At 40.7% G+C, this 26,720-nt stretch overlaps 2 protein-coding genes across 9 annotated transcripts in view; both read left to right on the forward strand.

Annotated features, from left to right (window-relative positions):
• The window catches only part of PTPRR (protein tyrosine phosphatase receptor type R), a 139,704-nt gene extending 135,891 nt beyond the window's left edge, over positions 1-3,813 (forward strand). For 2 of the 3 annotated variants that reach the window (XM_053977574.1, XM_053977576.1), the window contains exon 14: positions 2,627-3,813. In XM_053977574.1, coding sequence (XP_053833549.1) covers positions 2,627-2,720 — 94 coding nt within the window. In that variant the 3' untranslated portion in view covers positions 2,721-3,813. The remainder of the gene's footprint in view (positions 1-2,626) is intronic. The other variant, XM_053977575.1, reaches the window with a different exon arrangement.
• A 741-nt stretch (positions 3,814-4,554) lies between these two features.
• The window catches only part of PTPRB (protein tyrosine phosphatase receptor type B), a 64,761-nt gene continuing 42,595 nt past the window's right edge, over positions 4,555-26,720 (forward strand). For 5 of the 6 annotated variants that reach the window (XM_053977646.1, XM_053977647.1, XM_053977650.1 and 2 more), the window contains exons 1-2: positions 19,060-20,497; positions 20,667-20,943. In XM_053977646.1, coding sequence (XP_053833621.1) covers positions 20,444-20,497; positions 20,667-20,943 — 331 coding nt within the window. In that variant the 5' untranslated portion in view covers positions 19,060-20,443. Of the gene's footprint in view, positions 4,610-5,883; positions 6,274-15,314; positions 15,554-19,059; positions 20,498-20,666; positions 20,944-26,720 lie in introns of those variants that run through there. The other variant, XM_053977652.1, reaches the window with a different exon arrangement.

Raw genomic sequence — 26,720 nt, forward strand, 5'->3', positions numbered from 1 at the left:
TGTATCTTGGGCTGCATCTAAAGCAGTGTGGCCAGCAGGTCCACAGAGGGGATTCTGTCCCTCTGCTCTGCTGTGGTGAGATCCTACCTGGAGAGCTGCATCCAGCTCTAGGTTCCCTAGGACAAAAAAGGCATGGGCTTGCTACAGTGCATCCAGAGAAGGAACATGAAAATGGTCAGAGGAACAGAACATCTCTTCTATGAAGAAAGTCTGAGAGGTGGGGCTGTTCATCCTGGAGAAGGATCTGGGGACATGTTTTTGCTGCCTTTCAATATGAAAGGGGGCTTATAGGAAAGACAGAGAAAGCCTTTCTACCAGGGTCTGTAATGACTTGACAAGAGATTATGACTTTAAACTTAGAGAGAGTAAATTCAGAATAGATGTTAGGAAGAAATTCTTTACCTTCCCATCCCTAGAAGTGTTTAAGGCCAGGTTGGATGGGGCTCTGAGCAACCTCGTCTTAGGGGAAGGTATGGCAGGGGTTTGGAATTAGGTGGTCTTTAAGGTCCCTACCAATCCAAACCATTTTGTGGTACTATGGCTCAATAAATCCCATGTATAATGGCACTGACAAGGCTAAGTTGTCTAAACCTCTGAATAAGACTCATATGCCCTAAAGCTAACAGACATATGGACTGTTAGTCCATACAAGGTTCAGAAGCATCATAACCTCTGAATTGCTAACACAAGGCGGATGCCATGGTGCTGGGTTCAGCCCCCACAGTCTTACACACGCTTTCCTGGGGGCTTTGTGTGTTGCTTCAGCACTGAAGAGGAAGGAGCAAGGATCACCATCACAAACAGCGTAGTGCAGCCAAAATTGTTTTAACCTGCCCTTTCTGCAAAGTCCTTCTCCCTGGATACATTCCCTTCCCCCACCCTTCTACACAGCACATCTAACCTGGGAAGTGCTCCCTTGGAGAACATCTTGGGGGAACATTGATGAGGAAGGCAGGGAGGAAAGCTGTTTGGGAAGGGGCTGCGTGGGCAGAGCAGGATGCAGCAGCAAGGAGGAAGGAAGGAGACTAGGCAGCACAGAGGACCAGAGCAAAGCCCTCCCATCACCTTTTGTATCTCACTGCATCTCCAGGCAGAGGACAAGCACAGAGGAAAGCAGCTGAAGGCAAAAGGCAGCCAAGAGTTATAAATTTGTGGATGTCTTTGTTGGCAAAGCTATGAGTGCTTCATTTTGGGCTGGATGGGACCATTTAAGGGCCTGTGATTTTATTCCTAGGAATAGCATAAATAGGCATGTGGCTCACTAAAAGGTGTTCTATATTTGCCTGAGCTCATTGGAGGAACACAGACCACTGGTCACTTGCTTAAAGAAGTAGATACTAGTTTAATTATGATTTTCCTGCCATAGCCATTTAGCCATCCAGAAAGACTGCAGAAAATAAAAGGACCTTGTGGTTGTAGATAACCTTCTCTAATACTGAAGGACAATACTTATTGAGGAAGTTTTACCATTTTTCAAATAGCTTAGTATATCAGTACTATATTTGTTGTCAGGGATCTCATGAGATTTTCAGACCTACTCCTGCAAGATATCTAGGTCCAACTGTGCTCTGGATCCAAATACCTCGCAAATTTAAATGTTTCAATGAAGACCTAACTGAAGCCAGATGTGACATGTATCTTAATGTCTTCATTCTCACTAAGGCCATTTAGTCTTTCATCATCCCAAAGGTAACTAGCTGCTCCATGGTACACTGAGGATGAACCAAGGGCTTGTTTCTAGAGGCAGAGTAGATAGCTTTGAATACCCTGGCAAATGAGATAATAGGAGTGGAATTAAGTAAACTTGAGGCCTTGCTCCATGAGAAGGGAGACCTCAAGTACCTCATTATTTACAGAAAGGCTTAGTTTAATTTCAGAGCTAAATGATAACACTCCTGTCACACCTACCTCCTGTAGGACATCCCCTTTCTACCACACTGTAGCTGGTGCTGGAGATGTGAGACTTGATCCTCATACTTAGACCTGAAAAATTGATTGTTATCAGGTGAATGTATAAAAAGTAGGCATTTAATCCAAGCTGGCTGCAACTAGTTCTTTTTATGGTTAGGTTAAACCCTTTTGCATTGTTGGTGGTGAAATGATTCACCGCTGTAAAATTTTGTAGGTGGTGGCTGTTCGGACAGGATGCATTGTAGGCGTTAGAAAGAGGACAGGAAGAGCTGTTCTCTGCACAGGCCATCTGCAGGTCACAGAAGGTTACATTTTTAGTAAAGGACAGAAATGAAAGGCCAGATTCTATATACTTCCTTGCTCCATCAGTGGTAATGCTGCATCCATGTATCTGGCCTTCCTTGCCCAACTGATTGAGCAAAATTCTCTTTGAATATACTGAATTTGAAATGTAGGTTTTAACACTGTAGATGCCAAATGCTTTCTTCTCTAATTCTTACTCTGATGGAACTGGGAATTCTTCATGTTGGGCATGTGCTGTATGGCATAAGTTGTGAAGAAAGTAATTCTGCTCTGACAAATATCTCCCACTTACTCAAGCCAACTGCAAGTCAAAAACTGAGAAAGGGCTTGTGACATCTGGTGGTCATGGGGCTGGCAGGAGCTGGAGGGTGTTGCAGTCTTAAGATTTCAGTGCAGTTTTTTTCCTTTCCAGGGGTGGAATGGTTCAGACCAGCGAGCAGTATGAATTTGTGCACCATGCACTGAGTCTGTATGAAAGCAGACTTTCTGCAGAAGCTGTCCAGTGAAACCAAGGAGGGTAAAACTAAATGTCAGTCTCTTGAGGTAATTTGTTTCATTACCTACCAGCAGCTTCTTCAAGGAGTTTACTGCAGTGGGAAAGACGGCTTTGAGGCCAACTTTTGAAACTATTGTGGACGGTTTGGCAAAAGTACAGAGATTGCAGGACCCTTACTATGTATGAATGTATTGCGAGCTTCCCAAAAATGATTTATAAAGAAGGTACTGTACTGAAACTACCCATGGATTTTGTGTATGTATCTAAAGGTGGGTTTAATTCTGTAAAGCTGATATCTGCCATATGGAATGTATGTATGTGCTACTGCTGCAGTCAGATGGACATTGGGACTTCTACAGAAGAAATATTTAACAAGTGTATAAAAGCTTTGACGTTTGCAAACTGTCTTGTGAATGGACTGTCAACTGTACTGTAAAGTGCTATTACTGATTATGTGGTGAGTTTGTTCCTTGGCCACATAATATTCTTGCTGCTAAAATTGCAAGTGTTCAACTATGGATTAAAAACAAGGAGATAATAATTTTTTTTTAAATCTTGTTTTTGAAAATATTCAAAAACAGTTAATATTTTATATGGAAATATATGTTCTTCATCCTATTAACTATTAAATATGTACTTACTGTAGGTCTTACAGAGCAGTTGCAGAGCACAATGTCTGTTATTCAGTGTATATGTATTTACCCTAAACATGTTGTCTTAGAACATGCTTCTGCTACAGACCTGAACCCAGTGTATTTGTAAATTGTGTAAGTCATTCTACTTTTAAAAGAAACTTTGTAGCATATATTAAATGGTAAGGATTTAAAATATTTGTCTGTCTTTTGTTAATACATTAATTTTTGCATATGTTGTTTATCTGCCTTTAGTGATACGGACTCTTCCATGACAAGTTATACAAGAAAGAAAATGCTGCTATGACTGTTTCCTTTATTGCTCAGCAAAAGTTTGTTTTTAAGAGATATGCGAAGTTGGCATTATGGCTTACAGCACTGGGAGGTCTGTTTACAGGGTGTAATGAGTTTTTAATGCAGTGATGTTGACTTCGCTTCATACTACTAATAAATTACCCTTAATATAATATATTAACTGAAGTGTCTTTTCTTGCCTAGAGTAACTAATGCACATACACTCTTGTGCCCCTATAAACAGGCTCAGCCCAGCACAATTTGGTCAGCCTGCACCATGGCTTCTGACCACTTGGGAACCAGAGGACACAGGCAATCCCCAGCTGACATGGAGCAAGGTGCACCACCTGATGGGAAGGCAAACCCAGTATCACTTGATTCCTCAGGGGGAGTTTCTGTAAGACCTGGTACAGATGCCAGCGCTTTGCCTCCTCCTCTTCCCCTTCCTCCCCACCCTCCACTTGGCTTTTAGAACTTGTGGAGTTAGAAATATATTGAGATGTTGCTTGATTGTGTATAGTTACAAAAAATACATGTTTTTCTCTGGATAATATAGAATATACTTAGTCAGCACCATCCAGATGACCTGTAGATTTGTAATAGTTCGCATGCAACAAATTACACAAAAGTATGATCCCCTTTCTTTTAGTCTAAAGAGATTCAATAAAATCTCTTTTAATTTCTCAGGTGTTTGAAAACTTCTCTTTTGCTTGTATTTTTCCAAAATAAACCAACTAGTAAACTGAAGAATCATATTAAAAGGACAAAGTACTGTAAAACCCCCCAAAACAATTGAATAGAAGGAAGTGCTCGTCACTGACTTTTTCCCCTGTGAAGGCACATTTCCTTCCTAGCCTTCGCTTCACTTATCTGAGGTGGGTTTTTTTAAGAGAAGCATGGGGAGTTGCTAGAGGGAAAATGGATTCTTTATTTCACGTCCTGGTTTCTACCTGTCTTGCCTTGACATTCTCAGGTAAGTGTCTCTCCCCACTTCCCCTCTGCCGAATTGCTCTTTCTGCCACTGAGCAGAGCCCTCTGGCACAGCCAGTGACTTACAAAAACCGAGTCACCTCTTCTCTGGGCTTCGTACCAGAGGAATGAGGGGCAGGGCCAACACAGCCCATTCTGTTTAGATTCCTTTCCAAAGGAAAATAAACTGTCTTCTTCTATGCTGGAGATACATCTTTTTTTTAAGAAGATCTCCTGATAGACAAGCCAGGAGCTGAGTTTTTGGAACAAATGCTTCAGACAGGAGATTCCTATATTTTATTCATACTTTATGAAATTTCAGAGACAAGAACTTTCTGTAATGCTTAGTTAGAAAAATCCCAGTTCTGTAAAAACAGGGGAATGACAACGTCAATTGAGGGAAATAAATACACATTTGGTTTAGCACTTTTTAACTAATGGGCTGGAAGTGTTTGAGTAACTGAGATTAAAAACAAAGAACAACCTAAACACAATATGGCAATGAGGCTCCATTGAAATAACCAGTTCTGTGTTCTGTAACAAGTATGCATTTTGCATTGGTAGCTTTGTGGGGTTTTGATTAATGCACTGTAATTTTCTTCATTTGAGTAGCTGGTGTTGATCTTTAAGTGTGGTGACACAGAGAGCTAATCTTACGTGAATTGGAATGGTCACAAAGCTAACAGCTAGAGACATTGGAATAAATCCAGTAAAACAGATGTGCTTCCTATCAGTAAAGAACCTCCATTCCTGTAATACAGGCATTGAGAGACACATTGATTTGTGAATATCCTCCTATATGTTTCCCTCAGAAACATTATGAATTTTACTAAAGCAACTTTTAGGCAGTAAATTATATTTTTAAAAGTCTGTGTTGTAAAACTGAAACAGAGACTGAGAATGCATGTAGATCTGTTTGCTTTCCAGCAGGGGAAATGAGGAACTGGTGTTTGAAGTTAATAGCTCTTGGATTTCTTTTATATCCAGTTTAATTTTTTCTTATTTTTATATATAAAGCAGGTCAAGATAACCTTGCCACAATAGCTTGGGGTTTTGCATTTTCATTATTTATGTTACCAGCACATGCATCACGTGGGTGTTGTGTTTGGACGGTTTTTTTAAAATAGGTTCAACTTATGGGAAGTTTCATGAAAAGTTCAACACACAGAAAGTGGGAAGAAAGATTTATTTGCTCATGTATTTTAAATCATTGAGAATTTGCTTTTTGTCAAGTAAATGTGTAATCAATCTTATTTTTCTGGAATTTTCCTTTTCCAGAAGGGTTTCTGATTATCCATGTCCAGAAACAGCAGTGTCTTTCAGAAAAGAGAGGAGTCATTATGGAAAAGTGCAATATGACCAGCCTGAACCAGAAGTGGCAGTGGATGGCAGATGACAGGCTCCTCCATGTGAAGTCTGCCCAGTGCCTGAGCATCTCTACACGCTCTGCTCTGTCGTCTCGAAGCATCATCATCGATTGTCCCCAGGCAGTCAGGTGGAATTGCCACGAGGACGGGCTCCTGAAGGTGGCCAACAGCTCCCTTTTCCTCACAAAACAAGGTCAGAAGGTAATGGCCAAGCGGAGTAAAAAATACCTTCATACATGGATGCAGCTAAAAGCCAGCGAGACGGGAAAACCTGTTTATGTAAATCTGTGCTCAAAGCAAGGTGAGTTATTCCTTCAAGAAAATATCCTGGGAGTTTTGGTAACAAAAATGTCTCTGTTATGCTAACTCAAATGTGAAAAATTATAATATTGTATTCATACAGAAGAATGTTTTTCACAGTTGAAAAGCATTTTGAGAACTATTAAAGAGCAGCTGAGATGAGTGCTGTCTTTCTCACAACTGGTGTTTTTAATCCACTTTATATTTTCAGGATGTCTCTCCTTTTGTCTACTCCCAGTGTTTGGATCAATGTGCTTATATGTAACCTCAGCTCACTATTATTGTGTCATTTCCTTTTTCCATTTCTAAACTATGAGTAGTGATTCCTAGTACTTTTCAAAAATGTGGATGCAAAGAAGTTCTCCTCCCCATTCATTTTATCATACAAATCCAGATTCTATCTGTCAAGAGCAAGAAGACAACTGAAAATCCAACATATGCACACATTAACCTAAATGGATAATTAGAACAGTCATGGCTTACATATTTGCATGTTTACTTAGTGTAATTTTGCTCTTAGATGCCATATACATGAGAACACTCAAAATCCTGAGAATAATGAACTGAATCAAAAGTCTCAGAAATTCTTGGAATAATACCTTGAAATGCAAAGGTCTGTGCACATACCTACATATATGTAGCAGTATATCTGTGTAGTTGTGGGTTTCTATATCCATGGCAAAATGGAAGGTACAGTGGTTTGAATACTGCTTGATTATGCCTTCTTCAATGTCACACTGTCAATCCTTCCTGGCAAACTTGTTAATATTGTTATTGTGCACTATTAAGCAATTCTTCATAGTAAATAAGAACAACCTACAGACATCTTTTTCCTGTTAATTCTTGTCTTTACAGGGTTAAAAATAAGTTTTATGCCTTAAAACTGTTGCATATGTCCAAGTTTTCAGAATGTTTAAACCAAATCCTCATTCTTTCTGAGCTCCTATTTATTGGAAGGCAGGGTACCAATTTTTTCAGCAAATTTGCACTTGCAGAACTCTACTCATAGGACCAGGACTACTCATCTGAGTGGATGTATGAAAGGATAGCTTGCAGAATCAGGGAATGGAAAAGTGGCCATGATGCCATCCCAGCCCTCCCATATATGTTAGTAATTAAAAAAGCAAAATCATTTGAAGTCCTTTGGGGCTTCATATTCAAAGACACTATGAACAGTTCAGATGAGGTGCACAGGTAGCGTTATTTCCTTTAAATAGCTGGATGGAGTGTGGCCTAACAAAGTTAAAGTAACCTTATACACTTTTCTCAATCATCCTAAGAGGAGAAGCAACTTAAGACCAATAAGCACTATGACAATTGTCATGGGATATTAAAGCACCTTCTCATCTGTTTACTGTGCTCAGTTCTTAAATGAATCTACCTTGATTTTCCTGAAATTCTCTCCATAGACAGGCCTGTAAATCCTTTCTAAGAGTGTTACTTGCCTTATTTTTGACAGCTCTGGGAAGTTCTGCTGAAAAGTCAACAAAACATTATAATCCTCAATACCTAACTAAGAATATTAGGAATATAAGAATATAAAGTGGAAGTAGTGCAAAGAGATTATTTTTTCAAATCATAGTAAGTACTATAAGAACAATATCTAATGCCCCCAATTCTGGTCATAGCATCCATATGCATATAAAAATCTTCAATGCTAAATGTGTAAAATTAGTCTGCCAAGAACATCTATCTGCTTTCAGTACAAGCAGAAGTGGAGCCACATAAAATAACATATTTGGTCTATATTTATCTAAGATAGTAAAAACTGAGCAAAATCTTTGGAGCTGAAATGGCTGTAAGTTTTTCTACTCCTGACTAAGACCACATTTTGCTATAATTTACTCTCTATTTTCACAGTACTCATAAAAAGAGTTCTATTTTGACATAGGACTAGCTCACTGAATTGCATCTCAAACATCACCCCAGATAGAGTACAAGCTCCAAACCTAATAACTGCAAGTACCTTTTATTTTGGACCTTACTCAAATATCAAACATGATTTTTCTGAACCTGGGAAAGTCTGAGCTTGGATTTGGATTTCAAATCAGCCATCTGAGATGTGTTTGGATTTACATGTTTTGTAACAGTCCTGACCTAAATGACTGTTTGTGGAAACCAGGATCAATTTGGGAATGTAACCCATCTCTGCTCACTCAAAGGTAATTCCAAATCTAGCAGTAAACAGTCCTTCTCACACAAACTCAAGTTTGAATCAGTCTCCAACTGAAGCAGCTGACATGAAGAATGGTCATAAAGTATCAGTATCCCTTGAGAAAGTGAGACTTCATTTCCCACCAAATTCATGAGGACATTCTGGGCAGAGAGAGAAAAAATCTCTTAATGCTAAAGCCTTCTTTTCACCAGCCCACTGTTAGGTTCAGAGCTTCTCTATGCTCAGAAACCAGGAAAAAGAGCAGGAATGGAAACAGGCAAGAGGAAAAGATGGGGCAGGTGAAGAGGTAGAAGGCAGGATGACTGAAAAGAACAAAGAATGTTGCATGTAAATAACACGTGTGAGACAAATGTCCACCATTAATGCTGACAGACTAACATTGATGTCACTCCTGAGCTGCATAAGCAATTCTTACAAGCTTCTTTTGTTCTGGGTAGATTAATTTCAATAAAATATCCAATTAAGAACAGATGCAATGCTATGTGGCACCTTGAATATTACCAGCAAACCTCAAAACCACTGCTGGCCAAAGATTATTCACTAAATTGGGAATCACTTCAAATGAGTAGGCACAAGGCCAAGCTGTATGCTGCAGTTATGCACTGAGCTCTAGAGACTGTCACACAGGCTGTAGAGCAGTCTAGATACAGAAGGTGACACTAACTGTTTTGTAATATGACGCTCTTCGTTGCATTTCTCTTCTATCATGTCATACACGGTAGGGGCAAGCCTAGAGCAGTGGATATCAAGACATTAAAAAAGAGTAGCTGATTTTGTGGAGGGTTTACTTACAGTTGTGTGCCAAGCACTGAAGAACCATAGTGGGATCTACAAAGACATAAAACATGTTGAACAAGGAATTCAAATAATAACTAGAACATCTTTCTATCTCTTGTTTGATTCCAGCCTGAAATAGACAAAATACCAGATACCAGATATGAGCTGAAGTCTGATGTGCCATCTGACGTTTATGCTGTTCCTTCCCCCTTTTCTAGCCTTGGTTCTTGTCTGGGGTCATTTCTCTCACATGAGCTTCTCTCTTCTTCTTCTCCCCCTTTCAGTTTAGCTGCTTCATAATCAGTACTTCAGCTAATTAAGTTCACATCCCACTGCTGATGCTTCAGTGGCTGAGATGGAGCACAGAAGAGACCAGAGCAGTGCACACTCCAAGCATGCTCTGAACCATTGGAACAGCAGCAGCAACTGCAGAACATAGGGAGGGAAGACACGTGCGTCTTCTTGGAACTCTGGGAAGGTGGAAAAGCACCAAAGAAAGGTGGCAGAAACACAGAAAAGGCAGCAACTCTTACCTATTTTTGAAGTTATGTAAATTAAATATCTTTAGGCTTTAAGCTTTCCACACCTTTAGTGTTTGTAGATACTGCAATAATCCATACATAAGCTCACTACTGGTTGTAAATTTTTGTGTGTATAACTTTTACTAATTTCTTCAGGATAAATTAGAACAGTGATAAACAATATTTTCTTTCCACCTTTAAGTTGACCCAAAACATTTTTTCCTAAAATACATTCACTGAAATTAATTTTAATCTCTCCAAGTTATTTTATAGGGTGTTGTAAGTACAGGAGTTTGCTAACATCTATGTGAACCCATGAAATATCAAAAATTACTTGAGTTTTCTTTCTTTGGTCAAAGAAATACATCGCTGACCACTTTGCTGAGCTCCACCTGGACAAAGAGAGGCATCAGTGTCAGATCCTTGAACATAATTACAAGACCTTGTACAAAATCCAATAGCATACTGATAGAAGCTCAAAGATAAATGTGGGTTTAGATTTTCTAAAAAGAAAAGGAGAAATCTGAAGTGTAGCCTAGGTCTTTGGGTTTTGTAAATTTTCAAAGTCTTAATGAGCCACAGCACAGAGAATATAGAACAAAACCAGCTCAGCTACTTTCATAGGGAAAAAAATGGAGCAATAGGCACAGCTTCCCAGAGGAATCAGGCATGTTCTGCTTTATGATTTCATCTTCTGCTAGTGCTAACAAAGACACCAATTCCAAACAATTATACTGGTGTTTTTCATTATTACATTCTCTCCCTTTATTTTGTGTGGACGTTCATGTAGAAGCTGGAGTGGGTTTGAACTTCCATGTGCCTAAATGTAGGTGTCTGAAGGAAGGGATTATTTCACTTTTCTCAACAAAGTGCTTTTTGTCATTTAAGATGCTCCACAATATTCCACCTGATCTCTGGCTGCCAGCCCAGAAAGACACAGGTCTCCCCTAAGTGTTGTGAGAGCCTGGGCAGATGCTTCAGATGCCCTAGGGCAGTTCAGATTCCACTAGGTTTAGGCAACTGAACCAAGACCTAGGTATTGATGTTTGTTTTACGTTGGGCCCTTCTGGGGGCTTCCCAAATGGGGAGAAAACCTCCTGTAATAGTTCTGTGCCAGGAAGAAGGCGATACATGGGACTTTTTCAGCCTTCAGCTTCTTGTTTATTATCTAAAGTTTTGCACGCTGTCCACTACAGGCTCAGCACGCTAGAATATCACCACAAAATGGCCCCGAAATGTACAGTTTCAAGGTCTTTTAAAGTGGTTTTATCCAATTAACTCTTAAAACGTACACTATTTCTTATCTACCAATAACTCATCCCTTGACTGTCCACGTAACCTCTACACTGTGCTTTCCTTGACTAATCACCATGTGCCACCAACACTGCAGAAAATGGAGTAGATGAAGAAAAAGAAGAAGACAGGGACTACACCCAAATTCCTCTATCTTGTTTCCCATCTACACCATACTAAAAAACCTAAATTTCTCACACAAGTGACATACTATACTACTCTCTATTATCAATTTCACACTTCTCTAGATTCTAGTCTATCTCAAAGTCTTGGGAAGTCCTCTCCATGGGCAAAGGTTAAAAGCAGTGTTTCTCTGGGGGTCAGAACCCCTCAGAGCAGACAGAGTAGTATTCCCTGTGCCCTGGATACCCACACCTAGGTGTCTATGTAATTCCTGAGTATGTGAGCTCTCTTCAGTAGAGGTGTAATCCATGGAGTCAGTGGAATCTAGATGCCCCTTACAGTGAACAAAAATCCACTTCAGGGTGAGCTGGAACTACCCATAGTTCAGAAATAGGGTTGGTACAGCAATGATGTTATCATCATAGTTATATGGATGTTCTGCTACCGCTGATGCTGAAAGAACCTTTCAGTGGCTACTTCAGCATTTCAAAAACAAGCAAGTAAAAGAGCAGCTCAGGATTAGACTGGAGTTTGGAGACGTTCGACTTCTCTGACATAAGATACAAATTATTCTAACTTCTACAACCTTCAAATAAAGAAAGAAAACATTTTCAAGCAGTGCAGATTTTGCAGGCTTTAAAAGTCACATTGAATAGGAAAGAAGGGACGTTCAGAGGATTTTGTTTTTCTGTCATACTTTGACATACAACAGGAATCTGAATTATGCTTTTTTTATTTACAAGTAGTTAGACAGGTAAAAAGATAATTCATTTTGTCCTGTACATGAAGAGATCTTAAAGCAACCCCTTCTTGTTTCAAGTCTTACAGAGAGTTCGATACAGTTTTATGGAGTATTTTGTATCTTATACACTAAATATCTGATTCAATTATGTTTCACTAGAAGTTCAGCCTTAGTTTTCTGAAACTTCTGCTCTAATACAGTAGGCAGATCAGTACAATGTGAACTATTTCAGAAAGCTGCACTGTGCCAGCTCAGCTAAGGCTGAAAGCACCACTGTAGGTTCTCAGTTCTTGACAACTAACCAGCACAACTAACATTTTTGGTATTCATACATGCAAACATCTGGAAGTCCCTTCCTTGTAAGCTGCCTGCTGCTGTGCAGATGGATGTGGTTTGCAGTACACTCTGTGGATGAAATATGCACTTAGTCAGAACATCATCATTTTTCCTGGGTGTGCTACTGATTATTACAATATTATGTTCACACACTGTGCATCATGCAGCCACTAGTGATCAACATCAGTGTCTGTGCTGCTGTCCTGTTCCCAAGAACAGTTTTATTATTGATTTCCAAAGAGGCTGCTGGAACAATGCTAAACACATCTGAAAAATACCACTGTTGAGATTTCTGTGTACTTCACGAATGTCCAGAGAGGAGGTGAGTTTTTTCTGGTTAAAAAATTTGGAACTCAAGTTGTATAGAAATCTGCTACATGGGCCTTATAATATGCAGTTTTCTTTTTTAAGTGCCTGCTACTGAAGAAGGGCTATGAGGGTCCTTATGCTAGGATCACAATAGTGGTTTTACTTAGAATATAAACATGGATTCTGACTTTCTTAAAATGGGTAGCAGATATGAACCCCATTAGTCAGTCCACTGTAGGATATATGGAAAACACTGGTACATATATCTGAAGTTCTGGTATGGCATAGTTCTGTACACAAGTCACTTCTATCCACAGGTTACAGGCAACAGACTGTAACCACTATTTTCTGGGAAAGATCCTTTAGCTGGAAAGCGAAAATAGCCTGAAGCTTATTAACATGAAAGGTTGGGTGATGCAGTGACAAATGCTTATTCATGGAACCTTTGTGGGATGGTGGAACTTTTCTGAGGACTAAGTGTTTTGCTTCCAGGACTGTTGAGCTCTCCCCTCAGCTTCTGCACCAAGAATGCCAGTTATTCCCTGGTGGCTGAGTCCCATAAATGTCACTGGCAGCACCAGCTTCCTTTTTATGGAGGAGCAGCTTTCCTAAAACACTGGTCTGGAAATGCCTTCCTGCTGGAATCACTGCTATTTTTCTGTAAATTAAGCTAAGATTTTGTGTGTGTGTGTGTGTGTGTTTTCACAGTGTTTAAATATATATTTAGAAACCCAACTGTGTGGCCTTTTTCCCTAAGAGACTGCTGACTGCAGATATACCCTTTTTTTGTTTTCTATCAGTAAGCTCTACTTCCTGCTGAAGTAGAAGACAGATATCCCAGAGATATCTGAAAGGCATAGATCTCTTTCCAAGTCCTCGGAGCTAGGATTTCTAGTTGCCTACCACAGACTTTCAGAGACCTGCAACAAATAGGAGATCTCCAGGAGCAATGACTGTCATGGAATCTAGACTAAGTCTGGACTTTTGTCAGCTTATGGGTTTGTTGCAGCAGCTGATGACAGCTTGAGCACAAGGTTCCTGTCCTTCTGGTGGGAACCATGAAGGTATGTGACATGGGACCACAGCAGACTCTGCACCTCAGGCTCTCTAGAGGGGGTTATGCACAGGCAGCAGCATGAAGATGATTGATTGTGCAGAGTTGGACGAGACCCGAGGTTTCAATGAAACCATTTGCACAAGTGTGAGAGAAGAATTAGATCTGTAGTATTGTTTTCACTGCCTTGATTTGGAAAAATATTTAATCAACTTTTTTTTGCAATTTAATGGAGAATTGGAATTTTTATTTTTATTTCCAGAGAAGCACAATTAGATAAAAGGAAGGAAAATATCTACTCTGGATACCAACCCATTCCAGTAAACCACTACTTTTCAAAAAGTTCCAGAACCATGTACCAGGTGAAAGCACTGTGCTGTCAAGCACAGCAAACACTTGAATGGAAATGTCTCCTACTAGGGTTTACAATCTCACTTTTCTGTGCAAATCAGTGCTACAAGTTTTTTTTACATAAACATGTCAACATATATATTTACACATATACAGAAAAACCTGATAATGTTGATTTTATGGAAGCTCACCCACTGCTTCTTTGGGTAAGAGGTAATCACAGATTGGTTCAGCTAAGACATCATAATTGCACGCCAAGTAATTGCATTTGAAAGCTTCTGCTGCAATTTAACCCAGTCACTACTTTGTTTTTAAAGGATTTGTGCGCTAAAATTGTTAAAAAAGGCAACCAGCCAGTGGCTCAGCAGCCAAACAAGGTTCTGTCATGCTGGAGACCCCAGTTCAAGGACAGACAAAGTGTCTTGGGCATCGGGCCAATACACACTAGCTGTATTACAGCAATGGCAGGGCAGCTTTTTGTGAGAAGGAGCCAGTGAATAATTCCAATAGTTTAGCTGAAATGTGATGCTACCAGATGTAGAGGCCACCACAGCTTGAACCCTGCCCTCACTGCCACAAAGAAAGGATATTAAATACATACCAATGGAGAGGAAGAGCCATGAAAATGTGGAGGAAAAATGTGTAGTAAAATCTTTCCTGAGCTCTAATTGCAACTTTGGCTTTCTCTGAAGGATACGTGACTAAAAAAGCGAACCCACTGCCATATTTACAGATACTTCAGTTAAGTGATAGATCATTAGCTGAGCCTTGGGAAGGCAGCAGTCAGGGACTAGCATGGGGTCAGCATAGGACTGATTTTAGAAAGCAAGAGAAATGCTCATGTGGGCACAAGGAACTTAACTTGAGCACTTATGTTGAGAAAAAAAATTGTCTTGAAAAACTATACTGAACAAAGCCATGTTTTAAACTTACACCAACAAAAGGCAGATGTGAATCTGGCCAATGCACTTAGAAAGGAGGGGAGAGGGTTGACAATATAAAGCTGATACTGTGTGCCATTTGATAGATACAAGCAAGTGAAAAAGTTGAAAATGAAAAAAACTTCTGCCATTAATGACAAAGTACAACCTTTCTCTTCCCTTCAGAATCACTGACAGACTACATTTAAAATTAATTGTATGAGTGTTCAGAGACATTTCAGAGACAATTTTTTTCTGGTTGTGTTTTGCAGGCTTTGGTATTGATGCAAAAACATGTTTGCATTGAAAACAAAAAACTTATAGAACTGACAGGTGCACTTAAACTACCTGGAAGTTGTATCACCCACATTTATTGAAGCTAATGAATTGTTTATAAAAATCTTGAGGTGATTTTAATCATTTTCTTTTGTTTGTTTTAGATCTCCAAGATGCAGACACTTCTGTGTGGAGTACTAGAACTACATACCCCTCTTCAAATGCTGTAACTTCTAGGCCTGAAAATGTGTTGAAAAGTAGCACAGAAATGTTCATCAGAAATGTGACTGAAAACTTCAGTAAAAATCCCATTGAAAACCTCTACTTTGAATTGAAATCTGCAGTAACAGAGAAAGCCTGGATTCCAACAACCACTCTTCAATACTCTAGCACTACAGAAGAGGTAAGACAGAAGAATTACTGATTTTTATAAAGCCTGCTCCACTCTGTGGAGCCTGATAGCTATTACAAGTGGGCTTAAAAAAACAACAAACCAAAATCTGAAAAAAGCTAGCTAAAAGACTAAGCTTTGTTCTTTTTCTGGTGGGGTGCTTTGTTTTGATGTTCATGCTGACAGTGTCCTTTGCTAGAAGCACAGCAGCAGAAAAATTCTGCCTCTTCTGTACAGCCCAATCCTGTTGCACTGGGAGAAGTACAAGGGAAATTATCAGGATATGTGAGAAGCATTGGAAAGCTCCTGGATGTGGCAGGACCCACAGGAGCCTGGGTATCTGCTCTCAGTGACTCAGGCCTTGGTACTGTTTGTTGCATGACGTGAGGGTCTTAAAAATTACAGTATGCAATGACCTTATTTACAGATACTTACATACATTGTTTACAGATCACAGCAAGAGAAATACAAATGCTTTAACTGGTCTCAAAAGGAACCCTAGCCTTGGTCAGGGTCGGCTTATTTACTGGCTGATAGGCAGAGCGGAAACACACAGACATTTGGTCTCTGCTCTGTCTGGCCACAAACTGCCCTGGCAGAGAAGGTGAATAGGGCTACCAGCCCCAGCTGTAGAAGGAGCACATGGCAAGCCATTTGCTCCAAATCAATTTCCAGTCTTCCATTTCTGCAAGACTCAGTTCAGTAATGTGAGAGCAAATCTGGAATCACCACTGACAAAATGTGTATGGGCAGTTAGAACTAAAGCATGCAGGACATTATTGGTCCCTGTATCACTGTTATCACATAGTGGTTTAGAATTGAAAATCGCTAAATTCCCTGTGGCTTATCTTGCAGGGGACCACACTACACTCAATGTATTGGGGCATGCAAACATGCTTCAGTTACTACTGTGTGTTGAAGCAGATTAGACTAAGAAATGTGTTTTATGTTTCGGAAGGCTGTGGACAGAGTGTCAGGGTCGACAAACTTGATGGTTTATGGACCCCAACACTGCTGTTCTGATGCTGATGGGGGGAAGGGACTGAGCGGGTGCACTGCACCCCATTCCACAACTGATGCAGCTCTTTTAAAATGTAATCTTTCTAACTCAGTGCATGCAGGCTGAGCTTGTTTGCTCATGCCCTCTGTTCATTTGCATACCCCCCCTCCCCCCCAGAATACTTATTCCTTCCAAATGGAAATGACCTATAAAAACAGGTATTACCCAAACTGTCTCCAACACTACTACATAATCCTGCCAAAGCAAGAGAAATGGCACCATTTAACAGAAACTACTGCCTCTTGTGTTTCTACCCACTTCACCTCCTGAGTCACATCATTTGCACAGAACAAGCTGCTTAGTTCAAAACTTTCAAACCAAAATTCTGATGATAAGCTGTCTAAGCATATCTATGAAAAAAAAAATCAGTAATAGCTTTCTCTTGTAGCTTCCAACTGGCTCTGGACATTTGAATCTAGATATACCAATTTAGACACACAAACTTAAAATCTTTGGCCTCCCTCTCTGTTTCCCAGTCTTTAGAGTGGAGTTAAAAACACTTTTTGTCAGATTTCAGGGATGTTTAAAGTATTAACTGGATTTAACACAATACTTTGAAAACACATAGACTAAGTGCTGAATATTGTTGTGAGGAAGACAATACCTCCTATGAACTCCATTTGCCCAGGCTGGGGCCTCTTGTTTGTAGAAGTAAAGCCATGTTGTTATTTGGCTGTGCACATACCCATTTTAGGGGGGACAATAGTGACATTTCAATTGAACAAAATGTTTGGTTTAGAGCTGCCATGGATTTCAAGTAAAACTGCAGCTTGCACTTTGAATCCATGACAAAAGCTATGCAAAGCCCATTTCCTCTTGATTAGAGAGACAGAGAGGTTGGTGTTAAAAAAAAAAAAAAAGAGTCAGGAAACCTTGGGAAAGTGTCTGAAAGGGACTTTGGAGCCTGCTATTAGAGACACGTCCGGCAACTCCCAAAACTCACTTCCAGTTCTTTTTTCAGTTTAATTAGTTTCTTGGCTTGCCGCACAGGTCAGTAAGTGTTAATGGCTGTGTGACTGCTGATTTACTAAAAACCCATTTATTCAATAACAGTATGGAAATAATTACTTGCATTATGTTGGCTATTCTATATAAATATATTGCCCCCAGTGAATGATGGACCCCTCATGTTTTATTCCAGTGTTGGCATAGATATCTGTGTCAGACCTTACCCATGTAGCAACTTTTGTTGGAAAACATACAGAAGGAGGTCTCAAAACCTGTAATAAACCAGTACTTTTCTACTCATACAGAAAAGTAAATATTATATGATAGCAAGAATAAGAGTAATAAAGTAGGAACTTCTGAATTATGAGCACTTCTGAGAAGCAGTAATATAATTTTTCTCCACAAATTATCTAATGGTAGCTAGAAGAGACAAACAGGTATTTATTTCCAAAAATCTTAAAGTTTTACTTTTGGTAGGTTCCACTTTTTGTCCTGAATGTTATGTTTGCAGTGTTGATTATGCTTCTTTTTCCTTTTACTTATTACATCTACTTAAACAACTTACATCTAAATATCCAAATTATATCTTCCCTGGAAGTTCAGGTCATGGATGTTTTCAAAAATCCTTAGAATAATGTGAGCTACTTTTCAAGAAATGCAGGTTACCCTGAATGTTTTAATTTTCAGAGAGGGTTTTGAAGTAATCCAAGCATCCCAATAAGCCTTCAGATTTGCACTTCTCCAGTGGTGAAAAAGTATTGGTGTGGTTTATGCTGTTAAGCTCAAATCACTATCACCTAAAGAAGAAATCACACTGTAAAACTCTTACCTTAAATGATTACAAGACATCTATGTCATTTTAGTCCCAGTTTAGGTCTAAGAAACACACCTTGTGTTTCCTATCAACGGTATGATTATCCCTGTGCTAGCTCTTTGGGGTTTGGTTCCTCCTTCTGTCTGAAGTATGTAAAACATCTCTTCCAAAGGAGATTTTCTTCTGTGGCATAATAACCAACACAGATTTTTATTGTCACTTAAGGTAATGATCATAAAGTTATTAACTACCCTCAGCTTTGCAAAGTACAGCACAACACTTTCAGTACCATGTCCCTAGGACCCAAGCATGGAGCTCTACTGGGACAGATGAAGTTTTCTGTAGGTGCAGGTAACACCCTTGAGTGCTCAGACTTTTGATTTCAGAACAGAAGGACAGCTAAGATTTTTCAGATATTTGTATCTTGTTTGACAGGCTAGTGCCCAGAAAAATCATAGAGCAGCAGCTCCCCTAAAGGGCAGACTAATGTTTGTAGAACCTAGAACCTTTTTCTCCCTCAAAGAAGGCAAAAGTAATACAGAGATGGTGTTGAATTTGGTTGAGGTACTGCTTTTAAAAGCTAAAATCCCACACGCATAATGCAGCACAGAAAGATGCAGAAAAATACCATTCTCATTGAAGAAAGTAAATGTCCTTTTACTTCTCTTTTGTGCACCCCCAATTCACTCTATGGCTGCTATTGTGTATTTGAATACCTGAAGGTGCAAAAATGCTTCTGTCTACACTTCTTCTCTGTCTCCCCGTGTACACACTGACATGTGAGTTCTCAGAGGCTGAAATGTAAGCAAGAAGGAAATGGGTATGCATGACAGAAATGGAAAGTTTTCATTTTGGCAGTAGCCAACTCATAGTTGCACACAGCTTTATTGGTGCAGTCTGAAAACAGGGAGACTTTCTTCATTTCCATGGCATGTGTAATTTTAGCTTGGGAGTTATTCAGAGGATGTGGGAAGGAATAGTTTCAAGGACACAAGCTGAAACAGCAAATGAAGATGACTTGGTCGCTCACAGACAGACTCTGCTGCTGCAGGCAGGAGCTCAGCTGGGCTCCGCTGGACTCTCCTGGATGCAAGGCCTCTGGTTGCAGTGTCACATGGCCAGCGAGAGAATGGAGGCCTTGGTGGTCTATGGTTACCCTTTAAAAACATCAGAGTTTGGGACGTGGGGGCTGGACTGGTGGGTTACTGAAAACTGAGGCCAAGAGGAGGGTGGCCCAGGAGGTGGGATGGCTGTGAAGGGTGGCAGGTGTGAGGTGAATGGAAGCCATGGAATGAAAAAAGCATGAGGCAAGGTGTGCAAAAGGAGGGGCAGGCAGGAGGAGAAAGAGCCACAGGAGGCAACGTGTCCGTGAGGTAAGGCAGGCAAGGTGGGAATGGATATTGCGAGGCGATGCAGCCATAAGACAAGGCAAGGCAGCGCCAGGTGAGGTGCAGCCAGCGTGAGACAAGAGTGCCGCCCCCCAACAGCGGCACCGCTGAAGGGCCCCATGCGCCGGGGTGAGCGCTGGGGAAGACAAGACACAGGGGAAAACCGACATGAGGAAGGAGCAGCGAGGAAGGAAGGGAGTTGGGGTGGGAGAGGAGCCCGGAGGGAGGTGGGATCCTGAAGGAGAGAGAGGCGGCACCCCGGGGCCGGTCGCCTGCCCGGTGGGCGGCAGGTCCCGAGTCGCCGAGCTTCGCCCCCCGCAGCGAGACGCGAGGAAATCGCCTCTTGATTGCGGAAGTCGGCGGGAAGGGCTCCGGGAGAGTCAGCCCGGGTCAGAATGGCAGCGTGGGAAGCGGCGGCCGCCTCCCCCGCCTCCTCCGCTCCTCCTCAGCCGCGGGCGGGCAGCCCCCCCACCCCACGCCGGTGTCAGGGAGGCGGTTCGGCGGCCGGGGCAGCCCCGAGCGCATGCAGCAGGCGGGCGGCCCGGCACAGGGCTCGGAGCCCGGCGGGGAGCGGGGGCCCCCGGGGCCCGCCGCCGCCACTTCGCTTCTTCGGATCCCCCCCACCCCAACCCCGCCGTCCCTTCCCCTTTTCCCCTCCCCGCGAGGGTTTTTGGCGTTAAAAACTGTCGGCGATGCTGAGCTATGGAGCAGGATTCGCCCTGTGGACGGCGCTGGCCCTGACCAAGGTGAGCGGCCAGGAGGAGGGGGGCGGTGTAGGGTCGTCCCTCGCAGGTCGCAGGCGAGCCTGGGGGACACGGGCAGGTTCGCCCCGCACCGGCACAGCGCGGGGACGGGGCTGGGAGCTGAGCCCGGGGGTACTGGCGGGTCTCTCAGAGCTCTCCCCGCTCTCCGCAGGCTGTGCCGGGTCAGGCTGCGGGATGCAGCGCCAACCTGACGGAGCGGAGCGTCGCCGGGCAGAGCGTTCGGCTGCGCTGGGGCGCCGCGGACCGCGCCTGCAACTTCAGCCTGAGCGGGCGCTCGGAGGACGGGGAGGCGGCCGGCTGCCAGCCCGCCCCCGCGGGCAACGGCACCTACGGCTGCACCCTGCGGGGCCTGGAGGCCGGGACCTGGTACCACCTGCGCATTGAGCCCTTCGCCAGGGGCGAGGCTCTCAACATCTCCCTGCAGACAGGTACGGGCGCGGCAGGTGCGCGGGGAGGGACGCCAGGCTTTTCCTTTTCCTCCCCTTGCTTCGGCCGGCTCCAAGAGGAGGGGGAGGGCGATGCATTTACAGCTACTGAAAGTGGACAGTGTCTGCTGAACATAGCAGCCCTGCTCTTGAGTTCTCTTTACCCCACGGCCAGAAGTAACTCCTGCCGACAGTTAACCCAGCAGGCTTGAAAAAATAAGGTGCTGTGAGGATATTAAGTAAAAAAAAATGTTTTTTTCGAGTAGTAGCCCAGAACATCCTTTGTGCTCATGTAAATGCATTGTATTCATAGCTCCTCAGCTGACAGTTTATTTACTGTGTTTAAAATACGATCTATTTCATAGCAGGTAAATCTTCTTTAAGGGTAACTTACTGTTTCAGCCCATTTCCATATGTTTATTCTGTCTAACCAGAGCCTGAAAGTCAGAAAGTAAGGCTGAAACTTCCCTCTTATATGTTTGCCTTGGATATCACCAGTGAGGTGTTATGATATACAGCTGTGTACAGAGCACTTCCAGTGACACATCCGTGACTGGCTGTAAGAATGGTCCAGCAGCCTGACAGAGGGCTGCCAAGGAAAGCCCCTTTCTGCATTCGTGTTTGTGTGGGCTTGTGAACAATTCAGCTATGAAGCAATGGACAACATTGAATGGCAACAGCTGCAGTGGCACAACTGGCCTCTTTCTACCTGTATTTGTGCTTTTTTGAAGATGATAAAATATAATACTGTTCAATCTCTTAGAGGTAGTAGTTCAAGATACAAAACAAAGATATCTTAAATGCCTTTCTGATTTGCTCCTAAGGTGTTAGTTTTAGAGAGGTGCCTAATGTTAGTATTGAGGATTTCAGCAGCCAAGGACTTCACAATTACCTGTTCAGAGGTGTTGCTTTCTGTCAGAGCTTGCATTAGACATACAAATGCACTAAATACTCTCCATTCATTTGAAGTGGTAACTCAAGTTTTAAAAAATCCATTAACAAGTCTGCTGCTCTCATAACTATACATTAAGCACAAGTCATGTCAGTTAGTGAAAATAAGCAATAGTTTCTATGCAGATAGTGATTTAAATTTGTTGTGCATCATGCTGATTGTTTTTAATATTGATATTGATGACATGCTGATTGTTTTTAATATTGATATTGATGACTTGTAATGTGAAAATTAAAATAATCAGCCATTATCAGAAAGACAGATATAAATCACCATCATTTCTGTAAAGTTCTATTATTGAACACTTGCATAGAAGGTGAGAGGATACCACTTTAAAGCATATTTTGATTAATGCATAACCATTAACACAGAAGCTTGTACATGCCATTTATGACTTTTTTATCACTAAATAGATTTTTCAAGGATTAAAGTGATTGAAAGCAGCTGATCATTAGAGTCATATTATGTAGCTGACATCAAAGTGAAAAGTCTGATTGAAGTTTAAGTTGAAATACTGATAATTGGTATACCATAGTTGAAGTGAGGTTTATATTTGGATTTTGGATAGCAGAGATCAGTCAAAAGCATGAAATAAGAATAGAGGAGCCATGAATGTTTCCTGCAGAGAGCTACTCAGATTGCTCTGTGGTTCCTTGCTTTCCTTGAGTTGAATTGCTTGATGGTGTTCAAAATACACAATTAGCCCTAAAATTTTTTTGTAAAGAATTTTTCTAAATTATGCCTGTGAACAACCCGTATTGTATTGTCCATACTAAACTTTTCAATACAGAATGAGGGAGGATTATTCCTTTTATGTTTCCACTAGGGGCAGCATTTTAAACCAATTTCATGGAAGCTCTTTTTCACCTGTTCCTTTGTAATTTGTTGACAGTAGTTTTAGTTTAATGTCTATAAGCCTGAATGTCCATAGGCATGCGTTCCTGGAAATTGTCCTGTGAATATGGAAGTATAAGCACTCTTTCCAGCCATATTGTAAACAAAATTTCCACCAATTTCAGTGGTAGTGGAACTGAGTTATCATGGGTTATCAAGTCTGACCTTGGTCAGTGAGGTTCCCTTCCTAAGGAAGATGGGCTAAGCTGTCCATTGAAGGTGCTTTCTCCACTGGCTATCAAAGGAGGCTAGGTTAGACCAGGAAGATGAAGTGTAGTTGATTGAAGTGAAAGGAATCCCATCTCACGTGTTTTATTTTTGCAAAACAATGTTTGAACATTTGTATCATCTTGATACAATAAATACACATGAGAAAGTGTGAGAAAGTTACAGGTTGGTTTATATACCTAGTTCAGAAACTAGCTTTTTGCTCATATTCAATCCTGTAAAAATTTTTGTGCCAGTTCTGAGTTTAGGTTTCATCAGGTTTCTTATACAAAGTACTTGAGTAGCTAAGCACTTAAAATCCAAAACATTTGGTTAAATTTTGAGTGTGATCTTTTCTGACTAGAAACTCATGGTGAAAGCAATGAATAATGCATGCCACAGTTGCAGTGGTAATGTGAAAGCTTGGAGAGGACCGTATTGGCCTTTTCAGTATATAATGTCACATTAAAATCATGGTCTATGTTGTTTGCAAGTTTGATATTCCGATAGAATAATTGTGCAGCTTGTGAAGATTCCATAAACTCTCAAGTAACACCAGATTCACTCTTGTGAATCTTTTCATGGAGAAGCAGCTTCTATTTCACTTGTGGATACCTAGATCTAAAGTCTAATGATGTATGAAATAGTGGTACAAGAATCCACACTAGTTCTCTAAAGTGACTCTCTTTACTCAAGAAGTTTTGATCTGTGGATTGTAAATTTAAAACAGCAAGTATTTTATCTGGTAGAGCAGAATTAAATAGGTCATAAAAATGATGGAAAATTCACATATGCACTTCATAAGCCATGTATATGTAGACATGGAAACACACACAGTGGGGACATTTGTGCTATTTTGGTAGAATATGAAAGAAAGAAAAAGATGATAACACCATTTATCAGCTCTGAGCTACAGAGAAATTTTCCATTTCAAAACTGTTGTATAGCAAAAGATGGTAGGTTTTTGTCATTCCCGGTTACAAGTAAGATACATTTTAAGTTCTCAAATCTCCAAATGTCTGTGAACCACTATAACTATATTTCAATGAATGACTAGGTCTAGTTAAAAACAGTAGTATATTAATAGAACCTAAAATACAATTAAATTTATAAATTTCAATTCAGAATTGAAATGCAGATAAGAGATACTGGTCTAGAGAGACATGGAAAACAATTTGGCAATTACCCCACTTTCAACTATGTCTTCTAAAATAGACTTATAAATGCCATTTTAATCTTTCTCTACAAAAATATTGCAGTGCTGTTATGTTACTACCCAATCCAAGCCTCCTGTACTGAGGGAACTACAGGTAAATAATTTTTTTGTTAGAAAATCCATTAAATATTTGAATGAAAGGAAGATGGAACTTTATCTTCCAAGACACAGACTGTTAGAGTGTTTTTTCATTCTAATATGTAACTCTCTAAATGCCAGAAGTATACCCAGGCCATGGGTATACTCCTGTAAATTTCAAGTTGTTTGGGACAAATTTGATTTATTAGCCATCTGTAGGAGCAACACGTGACATGGCTCTAACTGTAGGCTGTATAAATCTATCATCTGTAATCGTGTAATGGTTATGATCATCATTTCAAAGACAGAGTACAAGAAGAAAATAAATAACCATATTTTAAAAATTCTCTAAGTTGCGAATCATCCCAAAGAAATGGATATTTGTGTTTAGTAAAGACAATGAAATCAACCCTCTTTACTTAATCTTCAGAAATGAAGATTCAGCGCTTATGAAGTAGGTCACTGTTTTATGAAGAGGGAAAGCTAGGAAAAAAATGGATAATATGGTAGGAAGATAACTCAGACTGGCAGGAATTCCCCATTATTAAGTCCTGGGCTCATACCTCCCAGTTGTTTTTGTTTTCTCCTGCATAAGGCAGGTGTGTTTCTGTGCTTACAGTCTGTATCTGGGAGTCATGTCACTGGAGTTTGACATCACCATATCTATAAATTGGATCTGCAGCAGCTGTGCAGAGAAAGCATGTCCTCTTCCCCAAAAGTGAAAATGGAGTTGCAATAGAATTCAAAGACCATCTAAGGAAGATGCCTTTGTAGACCAGGGGACATTAATTTGTATAGTGTCAAGTGGTATAAAAATATCTTGATGAAAATATTTTATTTCTGTGATATATCGGTGTTGTATCATTGCCAACAGAGACGTGTGTAACAATGTAAATGGTTTTTTAAGTGTTTGTTTCCATCCAGGGCTCTTTCAGCCCAGGCACTTCCCAGTCTCATTGTTCCTTTGTTCTAGCGGATGTACAAAGCACTGAGTGTTTTGTTTTCTGGAGCAGATAGATTAGATAAAGTCTGAATTTCTGAACTTCACCTTCTAGGCACGCAACTTTCTTCTTTGCTCATGCACCTTAGAAGACAGATTACCCAGGACAGTAAAAGTGCTTCTAAAAATGCAGCTATCTTTTTTTGTCAAATTTGGCAAATAATACAGATGACAATGATGATTGCTTTTGCAGGACTAAAGAACAGTCGACTTTGTTCTAACTTAGTCAGAAGGAGGGTTAAATTTCCTGATAGTTATCATGACTGTTCTCTCAATGTCAGTCAAATAAAACTTTTTCAGCTGGCTATGCATCTGCCCATATATAGTGCTGGAATTTATTTCTGACTTCCAAAGTCTGACCTTTCAGATTAGAAGAATTGCCTTCAAGGAACAAGATTATACCCCCACTATTCACTTTTGCCAAGATAATAGTCTTCAGTGGCTTAGTATATATTATAGGTGGAGCTGGTAGTCAAGCCTATTGTTAAGATTTCCTGACACTTTTCATTAAAACCTTATGTTTCAGTTGCTGTAACTGGGTGAAGTTTTAACTATTTGGCCTGAAGTTTGATGTGCTTGATCTTTGAATTGATTTTTAATATTACTTTCTTCTTTTTCAGATTTAAGCAGACTTAGTTTGGCCTTCAAAAAAGTGGTCAAGAAAAGATAGTTTTATTGATTGATTTTGAAAATCAATTTGTTTAATTTTTATCTCTTTTTCTGAAGAGCACTAACATCTCTGTGGTCCAAAGAAAGACTTTGAGTTTAAGCAGAGACATAGGTTCAAAGGGACACAGTATTTTTCAAAATACTGAAAGGTTGAGGTTGGAGGGGACCTCTGGAGGTCATCTGGTCCAAGTGCTTGGCTCAAGCAGGGCCACCTGGATCTGGTTGCCCAGGACCATCTCCAGTCAGTTGTTGAATGTTTCCAAGGAAGGAGTTGCTTCCTTGACATTCCTAATGTATTTGATTGACAAAGTATACCACCAAAACTTGACACTACTCTGTTCTCAGCAGAGCTTTGTAGGAATTGATTAAACCTTCCACACCATCCAGAATTTGAAGAAAAAGCAGCTTAAGGGCTCCTAAGGCCCTCCTACTTATGTATTTGTACGTGGAGGGTAGGTTCAGCTTCATCCTTTCAGCCTTTACATTGCATCTTTTAATTATGTGATTGAAACTTTTTCATCTTCTTTGTTCAGGGAACCAAGCAGCAATGACTGTATTGGAAAAATAGTCTTCTTCCGTGTGCTGAGGTGCTGTTCATATAGAGACCACAGTTCTCAGCCTGGATGCACCTTACACTCCTGGTCTGATGCTAGGAAAGAGTAGCACAGAGTGTACTCTTGTGGTAGGCAAATTTATTCCTAAATTGTTGGAAAACTTTACATCCCAACTGATGAAGGCTTGATTGCACTGCTTTGGGTTGTTTC

This window comes from Vidua macroura, chromosome 5, assembly GCF_024509145.1.
Source record: "Vidua macroura isolate BioBank_ID:100142 chromosome 5, ASM2450914v1, whole genome shotgun sequence".
NCBI lineage: Eukaryota > Metazoa > Chordata > Aves > Passeriformes > Viduidae > Vidua > Vidua macroura.